The following is a 17,192-nucleotide window of genomic DNA, read 5'->3' on the forward strand; positions in this document are numbered from 1 at the left end:
GATTTTGGATAGAGGAGGCAGCTCGATCACCCACTATTAAAAAATAAAAAATCGCAATTCGGTAAAACATCAGCCAGATGTAGATAATAAACATGTGGAGGCTGAACACAGTAAATGACTCTAACTTTTTGCCTGATGTTAACCCAAGGATAAATTAGCTTTTCTCAAAGGAAAAAGTCAGCTTACGAGGAGCTTTAATCCTGTTTTTTTTATGAAGAAATGCTTGCAATGCTTATGTGGGGCTCTGGAGTGAAAACATGCTATTAAACATGCGTGAACAGCTATGTGGGGGAGACTCCACCTGGCTTAGCACAGCAGAAGGCCCTTCTGGGTTTGGCTGATCCCATCCAGATGGAGAGAGGAACAGGCGAGGAGGGTGGGGTGGACAGCTGAAGAGAGAGGCCCTTTGCTCTTCGGAGGGGTCAGCCCCCCAGAGCTCGCAGCTTCCTGGCAGGAGGGCTTCGAGAGAAAATACACTGGACTTGCCAACCTAGCAGACCTCGCCTGACTTGAGTCTTTTCAGGCAGCCACCAGGCGTCCCAAGATGGGCACAGGGGGCTTCTAGGAGGCTAAAGAGGATTGAGGCAGGGCCAGGAGGCCAGGATGAGGCCCAGGGGGATGCTCTGCTTCCACCATGGGCAGGGGCTCCTCTCTGAGATCAAGGAAGAAGCAGAACAAGACTCTTCCCTGCAGTGTTAGGGCCAAGATCAGAGTTTTACTTGATATGAGCAGATGCTTGGTGTATGGGAAACAGGCAGGAGAGCTGACTTCTGGTCCAAGATATAACTATTGTAAGATGCAGGCAAGCAGCTGAACCCCAGGGTCCTCAGAGTTCTGTCGATAAAATCAAGAGGTCTTCCAGTACCAGCACACTGTGACAGAGTTCTAACCTTATGCTCTTTTCCATGTGGCTCTAGATTCCAGCTTCTTCCCTACTGAATGAAAACAAAATTAAAAACAAAAACAACCTTGCTTGAACTGTCTTTGGGTACATAACCATTGGATCCTTGCTCCTCTAGATGGCCAGCCAGCAGCATGATGTGTACGCAGTAATCAGTGTTGATCCAAGTGTGTCCCAGAGGGCTGGATGGGCGAGGTAGGGATGTTGGTCTTTAGGGTCTGCACATTGGGGTGGTCTACATCTGTCTGGCAGAGAAAATGTGTAGCCAATCTGTACTACATCCTGGAGACATGGCTGTGGGTTGGAAGCTCCGAACTAAGACACAGAACCCCTTGAACTCACAAACATGCATGCACACACGTGCACACACACACATGCACGTAAACACACGCACATGGACCATCCCAAACCTATTGTACCCACTAGAGTTGCTTTGGGCATCTGGAGTAAGTCAGTGCTAGTGTCTGCTGGCTTCGTGTAACTGTAATTTCTTGGCAGTTTTTAAAACTGAAGTATTTCTTTGTTCCCAGTGCCGGGCAGTGTGCAGCAGGGTGCTCACTGGGTAAATGTGGTTGCCCTCCAGGCTGAGAGCAATGCCGCGAGGGGTTCGTGGCCCTGGCAATGATCTGAAATGGGCAGGGGCTGCTGGGCCTTTGCCTGCCCCCACCCTCGCTTGTGTGGGGCTGGGGTCCTTATCTTCAGTCTCCATCGGTGATTCACACCCAGCAAACTCTCTGCTGAGGAAGATGGGGCGCTGCCCAGGAGTCTTGGCAACACTCCTGCTGGGCTGAGTATTTAAATGCAACGTTTTAAACTAGTTGGTGATGGCTGAAGCAGAAGCAGCCTTAGGCGATAAAAGGAAAAGTCCCTGAGAGGCAGGGGCCCTCCAGCCGCCGGACCAGGGAGCAGTGCTGTAATTTCTGGGAGCCTCAGTTTCTCACGTGAAATATGCACAAAAGCAGGGTGTGTGTTTGGAGTTCTTGTCAGCTGTAAACCGCCTTCTCAAAGGCACTGGAGAGGCACGCTAACTGAGGCAGTGGGAGGGTGAAAGACAACATTCTTCTATGCTGAGTACTCTCTCTATCCCTTGTTAAAAACGAGCGTTAACACGGCCCCTGACCTGGGAGTCATAAATCATGCCTGGAGGGGGCGGGGCTGGGGGCGGAGGGGGCGGGGCTGACCAGTGTCTTCCTCGGCTGCAAAGTCTTCCCCCCTCTTGGGGGGGGGGGGGGGCGGTTAACAACGCGGCCCTGGCAGCAGCAAGCCCCTCAACAGTGCTGCCGGCCTTTGTAACAGCTGGTTGTCTAAAACCCTCCCAATTCCTGAGCAGTAAGATTGCAGTGAAATGAAGTCGGGGATGGAGGCAGCCGGGGTCCTGAGAGCACTCACACATTTCACCTGCCTGGGCGGGTCGGCCAAGCAGCCACGCTTTGACCTGAGTCCTGCTCTGCCGACCCTCACAGCTTTTGGCTTCAAAATGAATGAAAACATTTTTCACCCGGGTAGAAACAGCCTTTAGGCACCCCCTCAATCAGTGAACTTGCCTTGTCTTTTAAAGTTGTCTTTAACTTGCTGTTCAGTGACAAGCCAGGTGTTTATATTTTCTGGATGGTCGGAAGATGGTATTTGAACATGACAGGTGATCACTTATTGGAATTCTTGCCCTATCTGTCAGCACTATGTCACTGAGCAAAGATGCATACTATTTTCATTTTCAGCTGTAAATTCTTGGCTTTATTTTCATTAAAAACATCATACCTAGCACTCCTGAGGTGCCAAAGGCTGATATCAAAGGAGAAAATAACCCAAATGTTCGGCCATGCTACTCAGAAACCGGACATGGCAGCCTGAGCTGTAACTGGGCAAACCCCTGTAAATTTGGGTTTTGAAGCTTTTCTCGGGCAGGCTGTCGGTCATGAAACATCCCCATCTCTCACCACCCCTTACCCTAAGTAGGTGACAGGGAAAAGCCTCAGATTCCTTAAGCACAAATGTCAGAATCCTAAGGCTCTGTCCTCGGTTGCACACCATCAGTCAGCACCACACCCCGAAGCTCTGCTCTGTGGAGGTACGTGCAGGTGAGTGCTGCTTCTGGCAGCTTCAAGGCACCGTGGCGAGCCTCCACAGACAGCACCCCTGTCCTCATGAAGCTCAGAGGTTACGTGGCAAAAGATGAGCATTAATCAGGGAACCACAGAAATGAGAGTACAATTTTAAGCTAAAATTAGAACAACCCAGGAATGGACTCTGGTTTCTGAGATGATGTACTAAAAGAACCTGACATGGTCGTTAGGGCAGGTTTCCCTGCTGGAGATGCCCTCCTTCGAAGGATGAGTGAGAGTCAGCCAGGAGAAGAAGGGGGTAGGGTAGAAGGTACAAAGGGCTCAAGGCAGAGAGGACAGCATGTGCAAAAGGCCTGTGGTGGTAGGCACTACAGATGCCCAAGGGGACTGGAACAGAGGACAGATGATACCCAGTCAGCAAGAGGCATTAGGAGACAGACCAGCAGCACCTCATAAATCCCCTTAAGGATTTGGGACCCTGCTATGGCACAGCAGTGACAAGCTCTAATGAGAGGGTCATTGTCTGCCTGGCAAAGAAACCCATCAAGGGCTCTTGAGTCCTTATAAAGCTGGGGCACTCGTGCTTCTATTTTTCACCAGGAGTTTGGCAGGGGGAACACATTCTTTCCATTTCAACGTTCATCAACTTTTTTCAACAGGAAGACAGAGTTCCCAATCATATGAATGGATTGGCTTAGTGTCTAACCGGGACAAGCACTTTTGAAAATGGGGGAGAACTTAAAAAAAAAAAAAATCCAAGATTAACTGTCACCTAGAATGGAAGTACTGAGTTGGTTAAAATAAAAATATGGCTTCCTATTATGGAAAGCCACCGTGGGTACTCACTGATGCCACATGGGGGTGCGGCGCCTGGGTCTAGATGGGCTGCCCAAGGTCAGCGTTGGCACAGTGCGGATGTGTGGAGGCCTGGGGAGAACAGACTTGCGGACACACAGACCAGGGACAGAGCACCCATGTAACAGCCCGGTGTGACTGCAGGTAAGCTCCGTGGCCCTTAGAGAAAGGCCGGAACAAGACTACCTATACCTGATTGTGCGGGGGACTGGCCCAGAGGAAGGCTCAGTTTTTGGATGGTGACCAACTGGCAGAGAAGAAGACAACAAGGTCGGTACAGAGAATTGGCGTGTTTTTGTTGGTGTTGTTGTTGATGGAGGGTTTTTTTTTTTTTTTGGTGTTTTTTTTAAAATCAGGATTTCTTTCTTTTTTTCCCAAGATTTTATTTATTTATTTGACAGAGAGAGAGACAGCGAGAGAGGGAACACAGGCAACGGAAGCCGGAAAGGGGGAAGCAGGCTCCCCACCGAGCAGTGAGCCCGACGTGGGGCTCGAGGGACCGTGACCTGAGCCGAAGGCAGATGCTTAACAACTGAGCCACCCAGGTGCCCCCCAAATCAGGATTTCTTTAGCCACTCTGAGGAGGCTGTGATTTCTTTTTAATCTATTTTTATTGAAGTATAATTTACATATGGCAAAATTCACTCCTTCTAGGTGCCCAGTACTATGAATTTCGACAAACATACAGTTAGACAGCTACAGTTGTTTAACTGCCACCCCAATCAAGATGGGGACGATTTTGTCAACACGCACTTCCCTCGTGGTGACCGCGATCCATGCCCTGAGGGAGAGGGCTGCCAATAGCATGAGAGGACACGAGGGGACCAGAACTGGGGGCAGTGTGCTCCCTAAATTGAGGGAAGCCACCCACTCTTACTGTTTCCAGAGCTCCTTTACCCAGACAGGGTTCCCTCAGCCCATTTACTCAGGAAATGCTGCCCTTTCGACCTCCTGGAACTGAAAAGAACCACCTTGGTCTCCAGAAATCTCTCACCCATAAAGCAGGGGCTTGAGTAAGTCCCTGGGCAAAGTGACAACTTCTCAATGACCTCATAGGCTTTTACTCTGAGCTCTGGAGAGAGAGCACGGCTTCCCCTCCAAGCCAGGGGTTTAGACTCCCTCTGAAGCTTTGCAGAGTGGATACACCTCAAGACCTGGTAGACACATGATTTCCATTTATCCCAGGCCTGCAGGCACCTTGCTGCTGCGTGGTCCTGTGTTCCTTATCCCGAGCTCTGGACATTCAGACAAGTGAAACAGAGAAGCCGGGACTTGCTCTGTGTCTTTCTCAGACTTTCCCTTCTCCTCAGGATAATATCAGTCATGATATGTCCCATTAAAAAAAAAAAAAAAAGATTTATTTCAGGCAGAAAGTCAGAAAAAACGCCTGGCCTGTGGCCCTGGGGGCATTATATCATCATGGACCCCAGTTTGGAATCTTGGTGTTTTCCACTGGGTCCTGAAACCCTTCTGCGACTTGCTCCCCTGTCTCCAGTGGGTGTGACTTTGAACTAATGCATCCCCAGGGTTCTTTTGTCTTTTGTAATCACACTTTCAAAACAAGCTGAGAAGGATTTTGATTCTGTTAGAATCTGATGTTAAAAAAATATTTCATTTCTCTTGTGAGAGGAAATCAGTTGTTTGCCTACATCTGAACCTGCTGACCAAAATAAAAAAAGGGAGAAGGACTCTCTCAAAACAAAAAGAGATAGTGCTGAACCCCGGACACATGTTCTGACAACGAAAGGAAGAGCCGGGCGTTGCCTATATTATTTTATGAAGAAACGCCTGAAAAGGTCAGGGGATGTGTTTTCAGATGAAGTCGGGTACCCCCCACGGAGTCTTGACCATGATGAAAATGTGTTTTTATATGTGCTTTGTAACCTCGATTTTCCCTAAAGACATGAAATAATAATTCACCCCCATTTAATATGAGACCAACAGAAGCCCCCTAGGTTAGAACTTGGGGATCTTCTGTCACCTGGGCCTGTGCACAATCAGAATGGCAGACCGAGGCACCTCAGGAAGGAGTGTGGCAGAGCAGGGCTTTGGCCCAAGGAGTGTGAGTAGGCAGCACCGTCATTCCCCTTGGCACACACCTTCCTTACTTCCTTATTACACCCTCAAGCTCCACCCCCAAAATCGTGGCATGGGATTCGTCATCTTTCTTTTTTGTTTCTTTGCACACTCCTGGTGGGCTGCCAGGAATTTTGGCAGCATGAGTCCAGAACACGGGGCCAATGGGCAAGGTGCTTGGAGACGCAGGAGCCAGGTTTCACTGAAACCTGTTTGCCAAAGGTTAAGAGAGTCAGGCAGTCTGGTCGAAGCTTAGAAAAGTTCATCTTTGTGATTCAAACGTGAAAACATAGGTTTCTTGGCGTGGGGAGACCCTGCAGGCGGTGGGGAGGGTTAGCAGGAGTCAGAGAGGAAAGGAGCTTCATCTGGTGTGTGCTCACAACTCCAATGGCAGTGAAGGGGAGTGGCCCGAGTGGACCTTTCTGGTGTGACAAAAATTGCCTCTATGTTAACAAGTCAGGAAACGACAGATGTTGGCGGGGATGCGGAGAAAGGGGAACCCTCCTACACTGTTGGTGGGAATGCAAGCTGGTGCAGCCACTCTGGAAAACAGTATGGAGGTTCCCCAAAAAGTTGAAAATAGAGCTACCATATGATCCAACAATTGCACTACTAGGTATTTACCCCAAAGTTACAAATGTAGGGATCTGAAGGGGTACCTGCACCCTGATGTTTATAGCAGCAATGTCCACAATAGCCAAACTGTGGAAAGAGCCAAGATGTCCATCGACAGATGAATGGATAAAGAAGATGTGGTCTATACATACAATGGAATATTATGCAGCCATCAAAAGGAATGAGATCTTGCCATTTGTAATGACGTGGATGGAATTGGAGGGTATTATGCTGAGCGAAATAAGTCAAACAGAGAAAGACATGTATCATATGATCTCACTGATATGAGGAATTCTTAATCTCAGGAAACAAACTGAGGGTTGCTGGAGTGGTGGGGGGTGGGAGGGATGGGGTGACTGGGTGATGGACACTGGGGAGGGTATGTGTTCTGGTAAGCGCTGTGAATTGTGTAACACTGTTGAATCACAGATCTGTACCTCTGAAACAAATAATACATTATATGTTAAAAAAAAAAAAGAGAGAGAAGAAAATAGCAGGAAGGGAAGAATGAAGGGGGGGAAATTGGAGGGGGAGACAAAGGGGGAAAAAGGACTCTGAGAAACAAACTGAAGTTCTAAAGGGGAGGGGGAATCTTCCTTCTGGCTTCACACTGAGGCTGGCCCCAACTGCTTACGTCATGGGTTGTTGGACTCCCAAGCAGACCTTCCTTCAGTCACCCAGCCAGGAAGAGGGGCTTTGCCACAGTATCCTGAATCCTCCCCTCTTCCTTCTGCCTCTTGCCTCAACTCCTTTTAATTCCTTGAGAATTAAACACTCTAGGAGGGTTAACCTGGTGATGGGTATTAAGGAGGGCACGTATTGAATTGAGCACTGGGTGTTAGATGCAAACAATAAATCATGGAACACTACATCAAAAACTAATGATGTAATGCATGGTGACTAACATAACATAATAAAATAAAATTAAAAAAAGATTTTCCTCTATGTTGATGATGGTGTTAGTTCCAGGAATATGTATATTCTTTAGGACTTACAGATTTGGTCACCAAAAAGAGTGAATTTCAATGTATGTCAATTATATTGTGATTTTTTCTTTAAAAAAAAGAGTTAAAATAGAATGCACTACCCACTACCTGGGCCTAGCCTGCTCTTCCTGGCACTCATGGTCCTAATGGTCAGAACATTCCAGGCTCACAGATTTTAATTCTTTTGGCCCCTAATCAGTGATCAGACACCACTTAGATACTTAGGAGCTTAGGTTCTTCTTTCTCCCCACAGGGAAAGAGGAAGATGAGCAAACGTGCATCTTTTTTTCTGATGGAGAGTTCCCCCAAGTCCCCGCACTTTAGGGGACGATGCCACCTCTCCTCAGATGCAGGGGGGCAGCTGACCTTGTTTCTGAGTGTGGGGGGGTCTCCCATGTGTGGCAGGGCCGGGAAACTCAGTCACAGCAGAGTCTGTGACTCTCCTGGGGGGCATTTATGTGTCCACCCCAACCAGCCCCCTCGCACTGCCCCAGTGAGGTAGATGGTTGACAAAGTTTAGAGATTTGCCCAGAGTCGCCCATCAAGAGTTTGGACAGCTGGGGCTGCTAATCATTTTCAACTGATGATTCCTTTCTCTTTTGCAGGTTCCTCTTTGGTGTTGCTACACTTGGGGGCCCCATGGGGCAGTTGAGGGTGAGGGTGCAGGTAGTGCCGCCTTTCTCACAGCACCAGGGGCTGCCTGGGCTGGAGCCAATTTTCTCTTTCTCTTTTGGGCCCTGAGAAAACAAGCAGGGCACTTTGGGGTATGTTCTCTCCTTCTCTGTGGCCTCCCCGGGAGCACAATGGAGGGGATCTCTGCACCCTTATGCCTTAATGGACTTTGTGAGCAGGGGGAAGAGAACTTGGAGGCAGGATTTTACGGCTCCTGAGGGGCTGCTTCTCACCCTCTGCAAACATCTCTCTCCTTAAGGATCCTCCAGATCCCACCAGGACGCTCCCTCAAGGGTGGACAGCATCTCTTCCGAATGACTGCACTTTGCCTGGAAAGAATACTTTCCACTTTCTGCACACCTTGGATTTGCTCTCAAGACAATTGAGATCTCAACATAATCATTTGTTTTCATCCACCGATGCATCCACTTATTTATTGGCACAAGTGCTCGCATTTATTGGGCACCTGCTCTGTGCCCAAACCTGTGCTAACTCACCTCATCTAATGCTCATGGAAACCCTGTGGCGTGGCACTTGCTAGCACCCCACTTTACAGCCTTACAGGGGCTGCATGGTGCCCATGGTCATGTGAGCACCCGACGTCAGGCTGGGATTCAAATCCAGGTGTATGTGACACCCACACCCCTTGTTAACCCTGCTGGATGCTTACAAGGGAAACTGTCCAGGTGTCTGCCCATGGGGACATGTGAATAAGCCTAAAAGTGGCTGTTATATTCCCAAACAACTTTAGTACAGAAATTGAATACCAGTGTGCTCTTGTTAAAACTCTTTGAGTGGCACGCTTGCTTCTGGGATAGAATTCACTTTTGATAACCTGACCTGGAAACTCTTCTCCCTTCCACTCTTACCTCTCCATTCTATCTCTCCAGCTCCATCTTGGCCACCCTCCCTCTTGTTCACCATGCTTCATGCCCTCTGCCAAGACTCTTCCCTGCACAGGGCCTTTGCACATGCTGTTCCTTCACCCACACTGCTTTCTTCTCCACTCTGAATTTGACTAACCCCTGTTCCTCCTTCATGTCTAGTGTTAAGAGACAGCTCATCAAAGACACCTTCTTTACTCCTGCAACCTAAATCCCACTGCCCTGTTGTGCTGAGCCTCTCCTCCCCAGCTCCTACTGTTGTTTCTAAGTTAAATACAGTTTGGGGGCAATTATTTGTTTCATATCTGTCTCTCCCACCAGAGTGTAAGCTTCTCAAGGTAGGGGGTTGTTACCATGCCTATCACCAAACCAGGCACAGAGTACAATCTCAATAAATACTTGCCAAACTAGTCCAACAAAAGGGGCTAGATCTGAGGAAGGGACAGATGCCATTTAACTCATAAAATCAAATTCTGGCTTATCCACAAGTATGACCTGACCTTCTTCCCCAGGCTCTGCAAGCTGTGGGATGTCATCAGCAAACACGTACCACTCGCTGAGATTTGGAATTCTCCCTCAGACCTGGATATCCAATAATATGAACAGAAAGCGAGACTGTACAAATTGATCCACAGCCCCTGTTTCATAAGGTTTACTCTGATTCTAAATGCTGGCTGATGGTTCCTATGGCTGACTGATTTGTTTATGTGATTCTGACATCTTTCTCAGAGTGGGGCTGCAGTTTCCCAGTTGTTCAGAGAATCTCAAGTTCAGAGGACGCCTACAAGCAGGGATGCTCATCTCCCACAGGACAGGGAATAAGGAGGATGGGGAGGGACTGGGCCCCTACCCCACCAATGCCCTGGGGTCCAGGATGACCCAGTAAGGGTTTTTGACTCTGAGTCTTAAAAGTATGTTTTGGTCTTCTTACATTCCTTAAGAAAATCCCCCTCCTTTGGATGGAGAAACCCTAAAGCAATGAGCCCTAGTTAGTCATTTTGCTAGCTACTTGGAAGCAGATCCTTTTAAAAAATGAAGTCCAGTAGTAAGGACAAATCTGTGAGGTACCGCCCTCTCCTCTAGACCCCCAGCACAATTCGTGTGTACCTGCTTTGCCTACGCACAGCAAGTTTTTCCTTCACATGCACCCCACTACTGACTTTGGTTTTCTGCTAGTCTGCTAAACTCCTAAAGGCAACATAGCTCAACTTGTGATCCTGGGAGGGCGCTACGCATAGTAGCCACACCCCCACACAGCCCAAAGCTGTCAGCTTCATCCAGGATCCATGTGGAAATCTCCAACTGCATCTTCACAACAGTAACTATGCAGATCGAAGCTAAGAAATTCAGCATTATCCAGATGTATAAAAGTGCTTGAATATTTGATCAAACTCAATTGTCTTCCAACTTCTGCTTTATGAAAAATTTCAGAGCACTGTATATAAAATTCAGCCCGTGCCACCCTCCGAGGAAAAGGGGCCCAGGAAATGTGTGTCTTACAAAGACAGTATTTCTAATCTCCAACAGAAATAAGAATGATTTAATACTGCATGAGACCTTGGTATGTGGAAATGATTGTTTGAATTTGAGCCACAGACTGAGACCCCTCGTGACTGTTGTGTTTGGATATCTCAGAGGGCAGATAATGCCAAACCATTCACAGGAAGGACACACAGCTGGGATTCTAGAAATGCCCCCAAGAAGAACTGTTTCTTTAACTCATCCCAACAAATAATCCTATAATGTCTTTCAAAACACACAGACACAAGTCCTATGTATGAAGTTGTTATGGTTACAGAAGGAAACATAAATATTTGTGCACACAGACATTACACGAAGTCCTTCTACAGTGAAGACAATCTCCTCTGGAAAGATCTTTGAAAGTCGGAGATGATGCCACGAGTGGATGGAGCTAGCGATGGGGCATGGAGCATCCTTTCAAGGTGTCTCCCGGAATTTCATTGTTTGTGAGCCCTGTTTAATGACATAAAATGAGGGGGTTGGGGGAGGGTAGGTGAACAGACACAAAACCCAAGAGCACTCTGTTATTTGTTTATTTTCTACATGTGATGTCATAAGCAAGAGTTTTGCCTGTGTTCTAGTTTATCTCCAATAAATAAATAACTATGTACAAATGTGCTGAGTTTACAAAATAGAGGAAAATGTTTGTTTTACAAAAGATACACTTGTATGATACATTTCCCCATACAGTGAAACACGATTCATTCCTAGCTTAGTTGAACCAACAACCCTGTGTAGCAATGTCTAAAGCTGTGTACCTAGTCTTTTCTATCAGAAAGCAAAGCTATCAATTGAAGTTCCTCAGTTTCTTGAGAATATAGGCCCGGACTTGGCCTGCTGCTTATTACTGATCCGTATTTAATGTATTCCAGAAAGTTGGAAGCTGTCTGAAACAGTTCTTCTCAAGCTATACTGGGCAGACCCCTGCAGATCTTGTTAAAATACAGATTCTTGTGCAGCCGGAGTTTCTGCATTTCTAACCGGCTGCCAGGGGCGGCTCCCACTTCTTGTGCAGGGACCATGTTCTAAGTGGCCAGGGTTGGAGGGCCCCTCTGAAGTGGGAGAAATTCCCATTGGCCTGTTCAAGGTGAGGCCCTAATTGGGCATCCTCCAGGCTTCATCCCCAAGTTCCCAAATCCCCCAAAACCCAGCAGAACTGGTTTTATTTTGGAGCACACATTACAAGAAGAGTAAGATTCAAAATGGTAACTGGCATGAATTGTACAGCTCAGAACTTTCTTAAACTGTCTCCTGGGAGGAACTTCATTCCCGTCTCAATCTAGAGCAATCATGAGAACATTTTCAACATTATCAAAAATAACCAGTTATAACAACAACAATAATTATAATAATGGGAAAAAGAAACTGGCATAAGAAGCTTAACAACAATAAAGATCTTTCAGTTCAAACAAAAATGACAACAATAAAACCCAGGCTCATTGTTTAAAAAATAAAAATAAAAAAACTCCTTGGGTTGAATTTCTATGACAGTCCAGCAACATTAGTTCAATGAATGTCTCTCACATCTTAACTTTTGTTAAAATGATATTACTCTGGAAGCCTGAAATTTCAGGATAAATTAGCAAGCCTGGTTCAAGAGCAAATAAATTCCCAACCAACCTTGATTGTAGTGTTTTTGATTCTGTTTCACATAGGAGCTTTGCCCAGGCAGACATGGAAGAACAGAAGGAGGGTGGCCAGGTAGGGACATTCCAGGTGGGTTGGCTGAGTTCCAGGGAGGGGAAAATTGGGAGGAACAATGAAGGGAACTGAGGCTTGGCTTCAGCAATGTGAGAGTGCTGGGAAAACCACCAAGATGGTTTAACTGCCACCTGAAGAGTAGAAATATATAAATATACAGATAGGGAAGGGGGAAGGGAGGGAGGGAGGGATACAAAGTGGGTACTGGAGACATACAGGTGGGGGGAAAAAAAGCAAAAGCAAAGAAAAAAAAAGCCATCCTAAATACTTAAAAAATAAATATCTTGGTCATTATCCACACCTTGATTACACTCACTAGTCCACGGAATCAAAAGTCTGACCCAAAGGCTGCCAGCCAAGGAGGCCCACCCCTCTTGTGCCCCTTGTTGAGGTCATGGGACACTCTGTAGTCTGTGTCTTCGCTATAAATTGCCATCTCTGCCTAGTTGTCCGATGATGTCATGGAAGTGGCTGGGGCGCATACTCCTTCCAACCCCCACACCCCAGCCAAGTGTGGAATCAGCAAAAGAAGGGGGGCCTGATCTTCTCCAGTTCTGATGCCAGCTAAAGTACTTTGGAATAGGTGGCCAGGGAGTAAGGCTGGGGGAGGGCGAGAGGCACAGGAGGGAGGGAAGGCCCAGCCAACAGCAGCGGCCAGGGAGGAGGCCTCTCAGAGTTTCTGAGGCATCTGCTCGGTTCGCACGTGCTGCAGCACCACCTCCTTGGCTGGGGCGCCGCACTTGTACTCCAATTCCGCCCTCGTGGCGCCTTGCTTCTTGCGCAGGTGACACAGGAGCGCCAAAAGCGCCACGACCAGAGACAGGCTGGCGATGGAGATGCCGATGAGCACTCCAGAATGCAAGGGCCCTACAGGTGAGGGGCTCAAGGTGGCGCCCGGAGTCGGGGTGACTGGGGGCTCCCCAGAGCCGCTGTCGCCGTCGCCGACACCTTTCCACGTGGAGTCACAGTTGGTGGCAACCTGGCCGGCGGAGGGCGGGTCAGGCCCGCAGATGCACTGGTAGGTGCCCGGGAGGTTGCGGCAGGCCTCGGGGCAGTCTCCATTTTGGCACTCGTCGATGTCCGTGCACATGAAGCCCTCGTCCAGAATGTAGCCCTCGGGGCACTGGCAGGAAGTTGGGCTGTTGGGATCGCAGTCAGCTGGGCATGCAGTCTGGTTGCAGAACATCTGGCACCTGTGTGGATCGTGAGGGCTGGGTGCGAAGCCCTCGGCGCAGATGCAGCGGAAGTCAGTTTGACCCACGGGCTGGCACTGGTACTCGCACTTACTCCCGAAGCATGGGTCCACTGACTCCACGCACTCGTTGTCCACCAGCTCGAAGCCGGAGTTGCAGAGGCATTCAAAGGCGCCCCGCGTATTAACACATCGCTGCGGGCACGGACTGGGCACCTGGATACAGTCGTCCACGTCCTCGCACCGGTGCTGGTCGGCAGCCAGCCGGTAGCCCGTCTCGCACATGCACGAGTAGGAGCCGGGCACGTAGCTGTTGGGAATGCAAAAGTGCTCGCAGAGTTTGTGGCACAAGTGATCCGCTAGTGCGGCGCAGGAGCGCCCGTCTGCCTGCAGGTAGGCGTCAGCCGGGCAGAGGCAGTGCGACGTCTCGGCGCTCGCGTTGCAAGTGTGCTGGCAGCCGCCGTTCTCCACGCTGCAGTCCCAGGCGCTAGGCGCATCCCGGCCCCACCGCGCCTCGGCCTCTCCTGGCGGCGCCGCGCACTCCAGCTCCACTCCCAAGGGCGCTACAGCGGCGGAGCTACCCACCGGCAGCGCCTGGAAGTCCGCGCCGCGGGCCCCGAACGGGGTGCTATAGGTGATGGTTACACCGGCGGCCGCCACGGAGCCAGACTCCACCAGCAGGGGCCTGCAGGAGGCTGCGAAGTGGAACTCGCAGAGGAAACCATCGGCCTCTGCAGTGCACTGCTGCTCCTCCCAGGCCGGCTCGCCGGGTGCTAGGGCCGCGGCTTCCGAGACTGCGACGCACAGGGGACCGCAGAGAGGCGCCGGGTCGACGTGGAGCCGCGCCCACCTGCTGTAGCTGGTGCGGTTGTCGCCGGTAACCCACTGGAAGCCGCGCAAGGGCCCGAGTTGCCCCTGGTCGCTGCAGCCGGCCTGGAGCTGCAGGCCGATCCAGAGGCGTGGGCTGTCGCCGCTGTCGCTGCTGTCGCCGCTCAGGAGCAGGGAGATGACATCAGCCGCCACTGAGGAGCGCACCGTCATCAGGTGGCCCCCCAACCCCTCGCAGGCCTGGCTGGCGGCGAGGAAGGTCGCGGGGCCCCGGAAGAGCTCGAAGCAGTCGTGCTCGACGCACTGGCTGCCGCGTGGCTGAGGCTCTGGGGGCGCGGGGAGCCCCAGACCCGCGGGGGCCAGCACGCCGAGGAGCAGGACCCGGAGCATGCTGTCCCGGCACGCCGCGTGCAGGAGCGGAGGAGAGCGCAAGCGCCGCCACGGGGCCCAAGCCCGGCGGGGGCTGAGAGGCGCAGGGCGCCGCTGGCGACAGCCGCTTGCGTTGATCCCAGCCCAGACGTGTCCAGCCGCGGCGCGCAGCCCTGGCGAAGCAGCCTCTGACATGCCGGCGGGCCCGGGCCGGGGTTTATAAGTGCGCGGCCCTCCCTCCTGGACGTTCGGGAAAAGGAAGGAAGTGCCTGGTGGGAAGGGCTGATGCTGCATTCTCGGATTACTGGGTTCTCCGGACGCCTTGTGCCCGCCCTCGCGCCTGGGATCACCTCGCCGGGATGAGTAAACCCGGCCGGGGCGCTGGGAGGTCCCCGGGCGGGACCGCCAGGCGCAGGCGCCGCGGGAAGGCAGCACCTCTATCAGCAAGACACAGTGTCCGCCCCCGCCACTAGGGCCCTCAGGCTCGCAGTCGTAAAAGGGGCTTAATCCGCAGACCCTCCTAATCTCTCGGCCCTCTTTCTTTTTCTTGTAAATGTATTGTTACCACCGATTTCAAGGGAAGTCTTGATTGCGGAACTCTGGGAAGTGGAGACAAGAGAGGAGGGCTTTGAATGGGGGGTGGGGAGGTAGTGCCCAAGACCTGCCGGGCTCTAGGGGGAGGTGCCCGCCAAGAAGAGGATTTGGGGAGGGGCTGCCAAGGGCGTGGACTTCCTCAAAGAAGCAGTAGCGAGGAGAGAACTGGACCCCGCCCTGGGCCCCGGCGCCTAGAGCGGGAGACCTGGGTGCGCTCGGCCCCAGAGGACATAGGGTGTGGCTGGCGCAAGGATGGGGGACGGGGAAGAACTGGCCTAACACTGGCGCCCTCCGCGCACAAGCAAGGACCTACGGGTCCCTGAGCAGGAGCTGCCTGGCCAGAGGTCATCTCGTCGCGTGGGAAAGTCTCGAGGACACTGTCAGGGCTCCAAGGTCTTGTCACCCTTCAGAAGCAGCGGCAGGCGAATTCCTGCCGAGCCCTGTTGCGGCGGGCGTGCTGGGGAGCGCCCTAGTCTGTTTGGTCTGTTTTTGTCCAGCTTCACAGAGGGACAGTCCATCTCACACCCCAAAAGGGGAGCACGGGAGCCCTCGCGGGCTCCAAGCGAATCCGGCTCGGGACAGTTAAGGATATTTGCATTTGGCTGAGAGATCAGAGTGATAGAAAGGTGCACATAAATGCCACTCGCGTTGCAGAAGGGCGGTCCTGCGGATGGACGGGGTGGGGAGGAGGAGGGAATCTGTCACTTTCCAGACCTTTTCCGCTTATTCACTTACCGAGAATGTGGGGGGGGGGGGTGTCCAAAACATAAGGGAGGGACAAACTTTTTTTTTTTTTTTAAACCCTGTGCCACCTCTCAGCTACGGTCACTCACAACCAAACACCAGAGGGCGGCGCTGTTGAACTCTAAACAAAACCCCAAAAGTTGGAGATCTCTAAATTTGGGCTGAAAAGTGTAATGGGTGTGAGGAATGCAGTGGCCTCGCCCTGGGGCAAGAAACTTCGTTCCAGGGAAGCCCTACGCGGATTCCACCGCTTAGCTGGGTGTCTTGCCTCTTTGGTTCAGCAGAGCCCAGACCTTGTAAGAGAGCAGGGCAGTGTGAGGTCTTCACAAGCGAAAGACAAGCACCTGCCCACCCACCCCTCCCCCGGATTGTACTGACCGATAGCGACCTAGTGACCGAAGGGGTGGGGTGTGGGCACTCCGAGAGTGAAAGGGAGGAGGCACAGAGGTCCCTTCCTGCACTCCCCCTCGTCCCATCCCAGGGTGGAGCGGGAGAGCCCAGACAAGCAGTGCCTCCTGAAAGCTAGGTGGGGGAGCGCAGCGTGGAGACCAAGGTCTGAAGCACCCTGTAATGGGTGCCTCTGCACCTCTCGGAAGAGGAAGCACCTGGAAAGACCAGCAGATTTGGAGGCGGGTTGTCTGCTGGTGGTTGCAAGCAGATGCTGGTCTGACGTCCCACCAGCTGCCTGCGCTCAGCCCAGGTCTTGACTCACATGCACAGCCGGCCCAAGGAAGCTGGAGCTGGAGCAGGGCGGCCTCAGGTGCAGCCGGCCCTGGGGGTGGGGCCTTCACATCTGGGCGGACCCCTTTGGCCTTTCCCAGCCGGTAGATTGCCCCTGAAAGATCTCAGAAAGTGAGAGCAATTGCCTGTATGCATGAGGCAAGAGAGGGGACAGGACCTGTTATGCCTTTTGCTCAAACTTTACCAAAATTTTCAAGCCTGCCAGCCCTCAGAGGAGTTGAGGGATATTCAAGAATCCAGTCTTGCTGCACACCAGGCTGGTTCACTTCTTTCGTGGGTTCTAGATGATTCACCATGGCAGGGTGTCCTATTTGGGTTTCCTTGAGCCATTGCTTTGAGGCTTTTTTGCATGTTTTAAACTACCTCCCTTCCTCTCTGGACTTCCTGTTTAGGCGGATTGGCCCCTGTCTCTGTCTCCATAGGGATGGCACTAGCAGCCCCCCTCCCCCC

At 51.3% G+C, this 17,192-nt stretch overlaps 1 protein-coding gene across 1 annotated transcript; it reads right to left on the reverse strand.

Moving 5' to 3' along the window:
- Positions 1 to 11,089: 11,089 nt before the first annotated feature.
- Positions 11,090 to 17,174, reverse strand: THBD (thrombomodulin). Its single transcript, XM_032419753.1, has one exon. The coding sequence runs from the start codon at positions 14,955 to 14,957 to the stop codon at positions 12,945 to 12,947; it is 2,013 nt and encodes a 670-aa protein (XP_032275644.1). The 5' UTR covers positions 14,958 to 17,174; the 3' UTR covers positions 11,090 to 12,944.
- Between the last annotated feature and the right edge of the window lie 18 nt (positions 17,175 to 17,192).

Source organism: Phoca vitulina, unplaced genomic scaffold (assembly GCF_004348235.1).
Source record: "Phoca vitulina isolate PV1807 unplaced genomic scaffold, GSC_HSeal_1.0 scaffold22, whole genome shotgun sequence".
In the NCBI taxonomy this organism is placed as follows: domain Eukaryota; kingdom Metazoa; phylum Chordata; class Mammalia; order Carnivora; family Phocidae; genus Phoca; species Phoca vitulina.

Excerpts from the sequence above, each read along its gene's own strand:
- THBD (XM_032419753.1), bottom strand. The coding sequence starts at position 14,957 with ATGCAGCATCAGCCCTTCCCACCAGGCACTTCCTTCCTTTTCCCGAAC.